At 31.6% G+C, this 14,318-nt stretch overlaps 2 protein-coding genes across 7 annotated transcripts; one reads left to right on the top strand and one right to left on the bottom strand.

Moving 5' to 3' along the window:
* Positions 1 to 183: 183 nt before the first annotated feature.
* Positions 184 to 4,911, bottom strand: l(1)G0320 (signal sequence receptor subunit 1 l(1)G0320). The gene is made up of 5 exons (XM_011058183.2): positions 4,535 to 4,911; positions 3,563 to 3,736; positions 3,221 to 3,480; positions 2,309 to 2,576; positions 184 to 1,685 (listed from the first exon to the last, which is right to left on the bottom strand). Exons 1-5 carry the CDS (start codon positions 4,596 to 4,598, stop codon positions 1,612 to 1,614), a joined length of 840 nt encoding a protein of 279 aa, XP_011056485.1. The 5' UTR covers positions 4,599 to 4,911; the 3' UTR covers positions 184 to 1,611.
* Positions 4,912 to 5,841: 930 nt separating this feature from the next.
* Positions 5,842 to 10,040, top strand: LOC105147285 (uncharacterized). 6 transcript variants are annotated; one of them, XM_011058181.2, is made up of 6 exons: positions 5,842 to 6,047; positions 6,706 to 7,546; positions 7,764 to 7,938; positions 8,194 to 8,957; positions 9,201 to 9,355; positions 9,474 to 10,040. In XM_011058181.2, exons 4-6 carry the CDS (start codon positions 8,196 to 8,198, stop codon positions 9,877 to 9,879), a joined length of 1,323 nt encoding a protein of 440 aa, XP_011056483.1. In that variant the 5' UTR covers positions 5,842 to 6,047; positions 6,706 to 7,546; positions 7,764 to 7,938; positions 8,194 to 8,195; the 3' UTR covers positions 9,880 to 10,040. The 6 variants fall into 6 exon arrangements, with proteins under 6 accessions (XP_011056483.1, XP_087272074.1, XP_011056484.1 ...); XM_087415948.1 differs by having other exon boundaries at positions 5,842 to 6,207; XM_011058182.2 differs by lacking the exon at positions 6,706 to 7,546.
* Positions 10,041 to 14,318: the final 4,278 nt, after the last annotated feature.

Here is a 14,318-nt window from a genome sequence, read left to right as displayed (position 1 = left end):
TGGATGATCTAAAAGAATACACCAATAGCAGCGAGCGAATCCACTACGAAACAGTTGTGTCTACTGAACGTGACCATTATGATTCTAATTAATTCAAAATTATGAACAAGAACGAATTTTAATAGAAGATATATATTATATATACACATAGATTGTCAAATTCTTAAAATAAATTTATAAAAATTTGTTCATAAAAAATTATTTTATTAAATTTTTATATACTAATACAATTAGGCTAGTTTCACAATTCACGGTTAATTCTTAACAAAGGTTCTTAACAGAGGTTCGACCTATTCAATTCTAAAATTGGAAAGAAATGAGAAACAAGCAAGTTGTGAAACTGGGCCTTATAAAATAATCAAATTTTATCTCTACTATACATACACGCATGCATGCATGTATGCACGCACACATGCACGTATACATTTGTATTCTTCGTAGTAATAATACAGCTTATATAAAACACAACACAGCAAATAAACTAAAAAAAAAAACATAGTTCTTAAATGCTATGTAACTATATATAGGTTTTGTGCAAAAAATCATTGAGTATCATATTATACCATTCTTTCTATTGCTTTTGAACGTACATGTATAAAGTTCAATATTCTGTAATATTACAGAATATAACTCGTATGTGGTTTTCTTTATAATAGTATCTCGTTAAAAACTTATTATAAGGAACTCCATGTGTTCTTCATTATTAATAAAAATTGAATATTTTTTTGTTCATTCTGTTTTCTGACCAAGAGATTAGGAAATGAATGAATCATGAATTATCTTTCAATAATGATCGCAGTTATCTCTTGTAATATAAATTTTCCTGCATTAACTTCAAATTATATACATATATATTTGTATATATGTATACATATATGTGTATGTATATATATGCGTGCGTAGTGTGTGTGTGTGTATATATATATATATATATATATATATATATATATATATATGTGTGTGTGTGTGTGTGTAGTTAATCTGATGAAAAAATTCACCATGTGAAACTCAAGGACTTAAGATTATTCAAGATCATTGAAGTATGCCTCCTATTTATTCTACAATCTTGATATAACTGTCAACCCTCTATCTCTAATTATTTTATTGAAAATTGTGAACTTTTTTATTAGACTTATCCTATAAAATGTCTTTCAAAAAGTGCTCACAAATGATATTCCTGCGCTATTCCTGATAAAAAACTGAATCTGAAACTTATGAATCATTTTGCAATTTTTTTTAGTTATTCCACAAAAAAGCAAAATATCTAAAATCGATAAGACAACTGCAAAAAATTTTTAAGAGTCCCTCTTTAAGATATTTCGTAAAGATTGCTGAAAAATATCTTAAAATTGATATCTTATTCATTGATTTCATTCGCTTATTCGACAATCTTTAAATACTAATGTCGCGTTAGCTATTACGAAAATTGCAAAATGGTTCATAAATTTTAGACTCAGTTTTTGATCAGGAATAATGCCATATGATTCGTGGGCGTTTTTTAAGATACATCCTATATACGCATACACGCATACATACACGCACATTACACACATACACACATACATATACATATACACACCATACTCACACACACATACACACATATGTAATTTAATCATCAAAACCAGTTGTTCTTTTTGTTTTCCTTTGCCTTGGACTTTGTTTTGGAGTTCTAGGAGATTTATCTGTAAACAAGCATTTGTTGTTTCGTTATTTTTTATTTTAAAGTTCTTTACGCAATATCTTTTAACTTAATAATGCAAATTAAGAAATTTGTAATATCAATCATTTATATAATTTGTAGCAATTGAGATTCGATAGTGAAATCTATTATCATTAAATGAAAAGACAAAAAACTAAAAAGCAATATTTCATTATAAGATGTTTTTAAATATATTTTACAAAGCTACGAAGGACTATACAGAGCTGGATTTGCAATGATCCTTAAACATAACAAATAAAATCATCTGTACTCATTTGTATTGTATAGTGCAAATAATGGAATGAATTTTTATTTATCTCTTTTTCTAAAAAAGTGATCTTGTAGGGATCTGCCTACAACTTTTTTTATTACGAATAATTACATTGCAATTTTCTTAGTATTTTAGCTATAACTGACCAGAAATTCAGTAAAAATCTTCGTCATGACTTTTGCTGACCCTTAGAAATGCTAAATTATAGCTATGTGAAGTTCCACAACTTCTCAATTTCATCAAAAAAATTACTACTGTGCTATAAATAACTCGACTGATTTTAAATGTCATTATGTAAGCAATTTTCATTAACTTTTGATAAATCTACTACTTACTGATTCTATTGAGAGTTTCCTTCGGCAGCCAATCATAATCTACATTGTTAGGGTTAGATGTACCCATTTCTACTGGTACTTTACGAGTAGTAGAAGAACGCGATTTACGTCCCAGAGATGATAATAATTGTTGACCTCCTACAAGGGTCAATATAACACATGCTGCGAGGAATACATAAAGAAAAATAGTTTCTCCATCAAGACCATCGTCTATCTCTATAATTTGTACAGTTTCATTAAAGACAGCTTCATTGTAGGAAACGCCATTCTGCAGAAAAATATAATACATCAATACGCGCAAATAATATATCCCTAAACATATCGAATTTAAAAAAGTATATATAATAAATAAAAAATGTTACACATATAGTGAAATAATTCTTCAAAATCAAAGATTTTTAGATTAATTTTAATAATATGATTTTCTTATAATTTTAATAATATGTTTTTCCACATATCACTTTTTTAGAATATGTAAATATAAAATTATACTTGTGAATTCTTACTTTAAAGTATTCTAAAGTAAGCAGTACACGATGCATGTTTTCTTGCTGAATTGTTTATGTTCTAGTAAATTACTAGAATTGTACATAGAAATATGTTCGGATTCCCAAGGTGCTCACCGGGAATCATGTCACCCTTGTTTAATTTACAATAAACAAGAATAAAGTGATACATCCAGTACTCAGTTAGAAATCTGAACATAGCTTAGAATGCATAATTTGTAGTAATTTACTTGAATACAAGCAATCAAGAAATCATATATCATGTGCTACTGGCTTAAATTTTTTATTCTTACATACTTCTCATTCATAAGTTATATCATGTAGTTTTCTTTTATCTAGATCGTAAATTTATTAAATGTTTTTATATATTTTATATGTAATATCTTATATTTAATATCATACATACGGTATCTTTATAATTCAGGTTAACATTCAAGCCAAACGGCCTTCCAGCAAAGCTCTCAGATGGTATAAAAGAATAAGCTAAGGTAGCTTCATGTTTCGGTTTCACAACTTTGTTAAACGTGAATGTAGAGAAATTTTGAATATAGAAATTAAAGTCCATTGCATAACGGAAGGAAGCATCCAATGATTCCAAAACAAAGTCATTTTCACCCTTATTAATAAATCCAACAAGAAATTCTATTATATTTCCAGCTGGCAATTCTGTCAAATTTAAAATGAATTTTAGTATTATAAAAAAATATTTACATTTTAACTTTAACAGTAAAAAAATTAATAAAAATACCAAGAGTAGATAACGTATTATGAATAGGTTTTGTAAAAAGTATTGTCGTATCTGCATCAACTGAAGCATTACTAGTATCTTCTTCTGTTTCTTCATCAGTTATTATACTACTTTCTTCACCTTCTACGTCAACAATATCATCAATATTCTCATCTTCTTGAGCATAGACATATGCTGCAAGTATAAATACAAAGTGTGTAAAGATCTATCAAATTTTACATAATATTTAATGTAAATAAATTTAATATAACATAAATTTATGATATTGTATTATTTTATTATATTGAGTCATATTAAATATATTTAACACAAATTAATATATCTAAATAATTTAAATAAGTAATGTATTGTATAAAATTAAACATATAGCAACAGTCATAATTGTAATTAAAATAACAAGATAAATAAACAGCTCAATTGATATATAATAAATAAATAATAAAAACTAATGTCTAGCCCATTATAGATTTTCTACAATAAGTCATTACCTAAGTTTTAAGTCTTAAGTTATAAGAAATTGATTGTTCCAATCATAATTGATTGTTCTTCTAATATTCGACAGATTGGTTAATTTCTTATGATTTAAGATTTAAAACTTGAGTAATAGCTTATTGTAAAAAGTTCATTAAGATTTTTACCAACTGATTATAGAATCAGCTTAAATATGTTACAATATTTTTGCAATGAGTTATTTCTACTCTCTAATTAATATAATATATTATGTGTTTCAATATCTTACTATACAAATGTAAGAATTGAAATGATACAAACTAGAAAACTGTTGGAATATTTCAAAATATCATTTAATTGTTTATCCAAAATATTTCAAAATATTTAATTGTTTATCCAAAATATTTGACTGAAATCATTATAAAGCAGAAAAATTGCAAATTTAAGTCAGGTATTATAATTTGATTCTTATGCACATACTGTAAAATGTACATTACACAAATAAATTATAAATTAAATTACCTCCATTTGCTGCGAGTGCAATTGTTGAAACAATCAAGATTAAGAAAATGTTTAAGTATCCCATTTTAATTCTGTTATTCAATAGGTACGCTTCTGTTACGAATACACGAATTAATTCTATCTCAACGTCCACTGATCCTACAATGTTCCGACATAACGTGCAATTATCATGACCACGCTCTACCTCATGCTACGTGGAACTTTATCACTGTTCTGTTCACCACGATAGTCGTCAATTCGTCAACGTGGAACTGATCATGGTATCATGGTGAAAGAAATCGAGGTGTGCTTGTTCACGAGACGAATTTCGCAGATACCAAAAGCGGCCATTTAAACATTTGCACGGCGGCAATTTTAAAGTGACATATTGTGGGTTACCAAGAGAATTGCTCCTGACACCGGCGAGATATACTATTCAGTATTCACGTGATGACTTTTGTCACAAAACTATTAGACCGACAATTTTATACATGAAAAAGAGCAAGAAGCGTTAAATTTGACATTTGAGAGACAGATTTAACGGGAGCGGCGCAATTGCACACGCCATTCACATCGGTCTGTTTTTAATAATTTTTCACTGCTTCACCAATGAGATTATATAATTTTAAATTGATCAATTAATGATATGAGCAATTAATATACACACAATGCTTGTTTTCTTGCTGGATTGCTAATTGGATTAGAATCTTGCCACCGTATTGGCTGTGTTGCTGGCACTGGCCTAGTTTACATCGTACATTTGATACACGTACCATCAACGAGATACTACAATATCTCGTTCAATAAAGATTCTCAGCCCTGGGCAAATTTTCATGACTATCAATGGAGCCTGGTGATCGAGGATGATGGGGGGAACGGGGATAATTGAAGAAAGTACATGCGTATCGCGGATACGATGTGAAAGCAGCCAATACGAAGCTCCATAGATATAGAAGAGATTGGAGAAAATTGGTCAAGTGACTCCCATCTTGATTGGACATGAGCATTTACTCTCTCCCTGTGAGGCTCTCTATTCGTATTCAAGTGCACGATGTAAACTAGGCCACTGACAGCATCGCAGCCAATACGATGGCAAAATTCTAAAGGTGCATTCACATGCAAACGTCAAGCAGCGAAAGCAGCAACCAATTAACGAGGCAATTTTTACAGTGGCGTAAAAAAATATTTTTTACACCACTGCTCGTATCGCCCCAGCTGATTGATTGCTGCTTCAGCTGCTTAACGCTCACATGTGAATGCACCTTTAATCCACCTCCCAGATTCTGCAAGAAAACATGCATCGTGTGCCGCCAGCTTTAGGTTTCTATCTGTTTGTATGCACTGTGCTCTATCGATGAAGAATCTACCATCAAAAGAAAGCTCACCATCTATCTCCGTTCGATGGTTAATGATTAAGTGACAGAAGAACCTCTTTTATGAAAGTCCATTGTGAACATATTCGCCATCACGCGAGAGCAAATCGCCGGGATGCGTACCAGAAAATGCAAGTAATCGGGTCGTCGCGTTAAGAAAAGTGAGTGTCCGTTCGTCCTGCGTGATAGACGCGGGGATTCCGATAAAAAAAAAGTATTATCCGGGTCGAATCGAAGCTTGCTAGATTTGAGCAATTGATTTTTGTCGCTCCGCCTTTATCGGACGCGGACGCGGACGCGGACGTGGACGTGGACGTGGACGTGAGTTGTAACAAACGGCAGTCGCCGTTGAGTAAACGCGCTTCGCTTGCACGTACAGAAAAACTGACGTATTCGAATTTCACTAGTAATTGGAGTCCTGTGATGTCAAGAGGTTGATACTAGCAGGAAAAAGAGGGAGAGAGAAAGAGAGAGAGAGAGAGAGAGAAAGAAAAGAAGGGAATCTGGTTCGCGAACGCAGCAAACGGCGAAAAGGGGGGACAGAGAGAGAAAGAGAGAGAGAAAATTTGTAGAAAGTGTGCATGTGTGTGCGTTTCAAGTGTGTGTGTATGTGCGTGTGCGCGCGCGCGCTTGTGTGAATGTGTGTATAAGTAGTGAATGGTAGAGAAAGAAGATGCGCGTGGAAGAGAAAGAAAGAGAATGGAAACGAAAAAAAAGAGTGCCGTCGACCTTCGCTTTTGTAAAAATGGAGCGACGAGGGCTGACGCTGGCAAGGGAGCGGATGAGTGCGCGCACGCGCTTTATACCAATTACATACAGGCTATCTCCTCTCGAACGAGCTCGAATTCTCTCTCGAAGCATCTCGCCATTCTCGCCGCGGCAAGGGATTTCGTCGCAGCGTTACCCGGGTAACGCCCCCTCGAGCACAGTGCCGCCCCCGTCGGCACGTACATTCATACATTGTACAATTGTCGTCCGTCATTTCTCGGAGCCCGCTCAGCCCGCGCAAGGACTTCCACGTATACAGTGCTATATGGCACCGTTCGTGCGCTTTGACCGAATCGCGTTAAAAAAAAAAAAAAAACCCAAAAAAGAAAGAAAAAAAAAGTGACACTGTGTCCCGCTATAACAAAGGGACAGACATCGATAGAGAAGAAAGTCAAGGTAAAGAAAGTCGCGTCGCGAGTGACCACGAACGGGAACGAATCGACTGACGATGTGCCCTGCCTTCTGTCGTAGTCATGAAACGAAAGAAGGCGACGCCTACCCGGCCTACCGCGAAGATGACACTCGTGGCTCGTGATTCGTTTACGTGATACGGGTCGAGTTCGATCGACCATCGGGCGGTTAAACGAAACGTTGATTATGCGGGTAAATCGAGCAATGTGGCGTGCTACATCCGTCGTCGTTGCCGTCAAGTGCCGTCGCGTGATGGAGCCGTCGCGTTACGACTACGACGCGTTATTCGGAACGCGATGCGTTCGTATGTTCGTACGTTCGTACGTTCTCGGCACGCGACATCGCAATCGTTTATATTGCGACGGTTTCCGCGGTTCATGACCCCGGGGGTCATCGCGCGATAATCTCGAGTTCTCCGGAGAACTTTGACGCGCGTGCGTTTGATTCGCGGCACGCATGGATCTCTCATTGGACACACGCGGTGAGTGAACGATGTTAAAGACATCGTATATCGGCGATCTTGTTGTACGCTTTGCAACGAAGATGTACATACATGTATTTGTGGACTGTCGCAAAAAATATCGGAGATTCACGTGAGAAAAAAATCCCCCAAAAGAAAATGCACTTTGCTATCTTTAACGTCTTTTGACCTAATGACGTCTCAATCAGATTTGTGACATACAGAATTTTTCACTTAGGCCAGTCGATTCTAAGGACGAGTGCTTCTGAGACTTCCTATGGTCTTTTGGCACGTTTGCAGCAGTTTCGAGCATTATCCTTATTGCCTATGGAGGATTAATATTATTATATTGTACTGGTGTGCCTGGTTTGACTAAATATTTTTCTGCTTTATCTTTGTCTTCCATCTGTAAGGTAAATATGTTTCTTATATATATATATATATATATATATATATGTAATATCACAATTTTACATTTAACAATATCTTTGAAATTATTTATTTTTAATTTATTTTACATTGAAACATTTAATTCACAATACTAGCATCGTTTTATATAAAAATATAAACGTTTATTTCAATATAATTGATAATGACATTTTATTTTTATTAAATAATAATGCAACATGAATGAGAAAATTAAATTCCTCTAAAAATTAAATCTTCAGAGATGTCATCCCGAGATTATGATAGAAGAAGAGGCACTAGCAGCAGCAATTCAAGCAGGCTGCGAATGGACACGAGTGTATCACAATCCAGACCACATGGCGAGAGTTCTAATAAGCGAAAAGAGATAGATAGCGTAATGCGAAAAGCACGCGAGTCACACTCGAGCTATTGGAACAAGAAGCTATTGGAAGCAGAGGAACGAGATCCAAATAGGTGGCGTCACAGTGGATACAAGGAATTATATGTTGGTAGTAGCAGTGAACCTAGCAGAGGACATCCCAAGAGTCCGAGAAGTCCAAGATCTCGTAGCCCTCACAGTCCACGACCGCGCAGTCCTCGAACGAGAAGTCCACGATCACCGCGTGAACGTTCTTCCCGCGAACGCAATAAAAATAGACAGACTGCTCGTAGCTCTACCACGGGCAGTACATGTTCTGACAGATCATGTTCCGTTTGTTCACCGAAAGAACGACGACGCGTCGCGCCATTATCTCGTTCGCATTCGAGATCAGTTAGTCCGATACGAACTAGAACACATCCCAAAGAAGTAATCGCGTCGAGTTCACGGACCTTACAGCCGCGCACGAGACCACGATCACCGCCCTTGCCACGACCACGTACACCACCACCGGCACCGCAACCGCCGTTGCGTCATCAGAAGGATTACAAAAACATCAAAGAGAAAGAAACCAAGGTTCGTCGTAAAGAGAAACATCACAATAGATTGCCAGAAGATCCACGAGTACCAGATCCTATCTCATTGGTAAAATAATAGTTTCTTATTCTTAATCTTTAATTCTTGTAATTTTTTTCTATCTTTATTGGCAAACTTGTAGCAATTATTCAATCCTGTGGAGAAAAATTTTCCAACAAATGCTTTGTAATAATTATAAAATTATATTAACAATTTCTTAAACGCTGGATAGGTATATTGCATTGTGCATAATGACGCGTTCCTTCAAAATTAAAGTTTGCCTATACTAGAAATACTTTTAAAATTGTGCAGATACGTAAACCAGTAAAAGTAGAAAAAACACATGGTACGAGTCATGGAACATCACAAGTAATACGGCCTGCACCAGAATCTTCACCCAGCGACGATAGCGATAGTTCCTCGACTACATCCCATGTAGGACCACCAAAAATGACATTATCCGAAAGGTATTAAAAACCTAATGCAATATTGTAATAATAAAACTCAAATAAATTTACAATATTCAAATTGATTTCACACAACTCTAGTTTTTCTATTAATAATAATTCTGTTTAATTTTCACAGATTTGGTAAAATGGCACAGTGGAGTGTAGATCGTAGAGACATGGAAAATATGCGTATCACGAAAGATGGAGAGAATGCGATGAAGGTCGTTATAGAAGGCGAGGAGAGAATTGCGCGTTTAGGTTACGACTCGCCACCTCCTGGTCATTATCCTGAATCACTTTTAGCACAAGGTCCAAGAGGTTTCGAATGTTGGGATGATGTTCGCGTACGATATGATTATTACAAAGCGAGAGGATATCTTCGTGATCTTACTCTCGATGATTATATCAAATGGGAAGAATGGTGGTACAAGTATCAAGAATGGCTAGAAGCTGAACGTTTCTACGAACAGTGGGCTTCGTCAAATCGTTCGTCTGGCAGTAGTCGCAAGAGACGAGGACGACGCAATAATGTTACTCACTAAAGTATAAGTCTCTGTTATAATTTACACTCGATTTATTGACAAAATATGCAGTGATATCTGTAAGCTTAGAGTACATAAAACAAATTATATATATATATATACATATATATATATGTATGTATAAGCTATATATCGTAATAAAAAGGATTATGCAAAACGTATGGTTTGAAAGATGTAATTTATAATTTTAGAGATTGTGTATTATGTTTTATTCATACCTTCAATAACTGTCTACTACTAGATACAAGCGTTCTTACTTACGACTCAGTAAGTAAGAATCAATCGTTCAATGAGTAGGCTGCATCTCGAAATCCATCGAAAAAAGTGTTGCAACTTTTTAGTTGCTGAGTGTATATACATATTAGATAATATAGGAAAACGCTATATGGTTACAACAATTTCACAACCTCGAAATATATGCTTCGTCCGTATATGCAGGTATATATAAATACAAATATAAGCAAATGCATTAAAAAATAAATTTACATTTATTCTTGTCTTCCTCGATTGTAAGATCGTTATTTCTTGACTTCAGACTGAAATCAGAATTGTACTACGTACAAATCGTATTTTATCATTTCAATATATTCTCATATATTCTTTCACAGCTACAGCAAAAGAATACGGCCGGGGTTCTTCTTAAGATTTCTGTTTGGATTTCCGATCTATTACGAAGGGTTATTATAACGTAAGATTGTAAGCTGTAAGAAATCAATGAAACACAGTAGATTATTTTTCTCATATTCGACAATTCAATTCTTGCGATTTTACGACCTACAGTCTCTTAAGCAAGATCTGTGAATCTAGACTCATGGCCTTTCTAATAAATTTATAAAAGCATAATAAAAACAAAAATAAGTAAAATAATGATTAATAATTAAATTAATAATGAAATTAATGTGATATCAATAAGTCAAGATTTATTTAAGCTTTACTTTTAATTTTAATAAAGTAAGTAAAATTTAATTACTGGAAAATGTGATTTATTTTCTTATTTTCTCCATTAAAAATGGAAACTGCTGAATCTGAAACTTAAAAATGAATATTAAACACATTCATTTAATAAATTTCTTGTACGTATTTTTGCAGTACCTATACACATAAAAATAACATTTTTTAAATGCAGATTGTCCCGTTTTTCCATAGAAACTAACTGTATGTTCTCAATTTGAAGTAGAATTTCAAAGAAGCAAAAACGGGACAATCTGTAGAGGCCCTCCACCACCCCCGCCGATTATAATCGACGGTCATCTTTTATTTACGTACATACTATAAAATAGGATAGTTTTGGCGCAAATTTTGATAATATCTAACCAACACGTAAATCGGAATCAGGATGTAAGATATTTAAAGAATTTCTTAAAAATGTTTCAAAATGCTTTACGTCCTAATCGTGGACATGCTGTTTACGTATTTTTAAAAATTTTGAGTCAAAATTATTCCGTGGACCAAAGTTATCCGATTTTATGGTTTATTTAAAGAACTTTATTATTTATTAGTTTTTATCATTTATTTTACAATATGTTATAATATACAAAATAACAAAATACAATTACAATTTTATTTAACAAATATGACATACAACATACATTTGTATTAATTTAAAATAATATAATTTACAAAAATAATATAATATAATAAATAAAATTCAATATAAAATAGTAATATACACATTATATTACTATAATAATAATATTAGCATAATTAACAAATTTTAATAATGCGGTATTATACGAAAACTGATCGAAAATACGATAACACAAATTTTAATAAACCAATGAACAAAATATTAATAAACGCAATGAAATATTAACAATAATTAGTATTTATTTTTTATTGTTAACTTGCGATTATAAAATTTATTAAATTTCATCTAACGCGATAGAAAATTAATATATTTATCTGTTATCTTAATTGTTTAACTGGCCTAATAATTTAATCACATTAAAGTCCCTTTGTAATATGCTGGTTATTATCTGATACAAAAAAGAACAATCTTCATAGTGGAGAGTGAACTCAACATATTTTGATTCTACGTCAAATTCATAAAATCCATTCACAAAGAAAAATTAAATGATTCGTCAAACCAACGGTCTTATTACAGGATGGTGAATTTCGAATCTTCTAGATCATTTACGATTGTAATAATTTTGGCAGCATGTCAATTACAATTACTATTTTTATCATATCTTTAACGTAATATTAAAAGTTATATGTAAAAGTAAGAAAATATGTTCTACCATTACTAAAAATCATCTTTTATTAAAAAAAAAAATGGATAGAATGATTTTTTTATGGAATAATGTTTACGAAGGAATACATTTAATAATAATAAAATACATGCGTTATTGTAATTTTTTTATATGGGTACAAAAGTTTCTCGGGTACCAACTGTTCGAGATAAGCCGAACCCGATAGTGGGACTTTAAAAAACTATTTTATACTGAAAAATTTATATAAATTTATATAAATTTAATAATTTCCTGTATTTTTTACAAATTTTAATTATTAATATCCCGCTAATATGGGAGTACCCATTCGACTCATCTCGAATTTTTTGTATCCACACATTTTTAATTAAATTTATGTATTCATGATAATATTATCAAAAGAATGTAAAGCATTTTGCATGGTAAAATTATCTAAAACGACAAAAATCAAAATTTGTTGAATATAATAATCTCATAATTTACGCGCGCGCATGTATTTTATTAGAAAAGTATATACATATATATAAATATTTATATATATGTATACATATAAATTGCTATTACTAAAATAATTAATAATATCCTAGAATGGTGGGATGTCCAATACCTAAAAAAGATTTTTAAAACAATCAACAGTTAGAGAATTAAATATACACATTCGTAATCATCAAAATAACAAACCAATTATTTGCACAAACTTGAATTTATTTACTTAATAATATGGATTTAAACAATTACATTATTATCCATATTTATCATATAATATTAAAGTCTTATTGTCATTAAGACAAGTTAGGACAAGTTAAGACGTTTACTAATGGAAGAACATGTATTAAAATAATTAAGAAATCAATGAAAATTATATATCTCAATATATACCATTTAATTCATTTTACAATGTGACTTTAAAATATATAGTAATTGTCATTGACTCGTTGAAAAAATTATTACTTTCAAAAACTGCTCAGAAAATCCGGGATTAATTCTAATCTTATAATCAGAATCTTCAACGGGCACTTAGACTTCGCAAATGGACTTTACGAAAAGCGACGATGAATAACTCTCTATGATGAAAATAGTTTCAACTTTTTATCGATACAAACCACGCATTCACTAACATTCATCTGAGCAATGAGGTTTTTGCATATAAAAAATTAATCACTAAAGACATGCTTGTAATGTTAAAAATGTAATGTCAAAAATTTTACGAGTAAGAAGTTAATATTTAATTATTGCCTTAGTCAAGGTTCTAATCTTTACTGAATTATTTAATAAATTTGTATATTAATAAGAAGAAAAATTGACAATTATTCTTAACATAAAATTTTAGAAGTTACAAAATTGTAATAACTTTTTGATATTTAAAATAAAAATCCAAATTCAAGTTTCAAAATTAAATATTTATCAAATTTGTTAAATCAATAAACAATTTTTGTTGTCGTATGTTTCGTTGATTTCGTATAATTTACATCAATTATGCAACAATTTGGTTTACTACGATAAGATAAATGCTATCTGTATCGAATAGATATTCAATACGGATATATATATATATATATATATATATATATATATATATATATATATATTCCAGTAAATGTATAACTTATTAGTAATAATAATCGTTGTGTAAATTACAAAAGTAAGTATATAATACATGGCATTTATCTGAACATAGTTCACATAAATTTTATACATATCTAAATATTATTATAAATACATATAATACATTTATTTATAATATAATTAATTACAATATTAACGCGTTACATAATTTGTACGTGTATAGTATTTTATAAAAAAAGTTTAATTTCAGCTGAAAATTCAATAAAATTTGAAATTTATTTGTTTTATTTTCATATTTAATAATTGGAACAGGATGCTGATAGGAGAGACTATTGATCTACTGAGATCAAAAGTAACATGGATAAATTGTAACACTTACATAAAAAACGTTATAAACAAAATACAAAAGCGTAAGGAAGAAATAGAAGTTCATAATATATTTATTAAAAACTTCTGTCTCTTTCTTACACTTGCGTATTTTATTTATAACGTTTTTTTATATAAATGTTACAACTTACTCGTGTATTCCTATTTTACTTTTGACCCCAATCTTCCCTAATTAAATAAAATTTAGAATGAATTAAAAATCTTATTCAATTTTTAATCCCTTCTTTTCAATTATCCCTTCAATTATCTCTTCTTTCAAGTATGTACATATGATAT

Source organism: Acromyrmex echinatior, chromosome 19, assembly GCF_024713525.1.
Source record: "Acromyrmex echinatior isolate Ae372 chromosome 19, ASM2471352v2, whole genome shotgun sequence".
Lineage (NCBI taxonomy): Eukaryota > Metazoa > Arthropoda > Insecta > Hymenoptera > Formicidae > Acromyrmex > Acromyrmex echinatior.
Note: the sequence above shows the minus strand (reverse complement) of the source record. Positions and strands in the feature narration are given on the sequence as shown.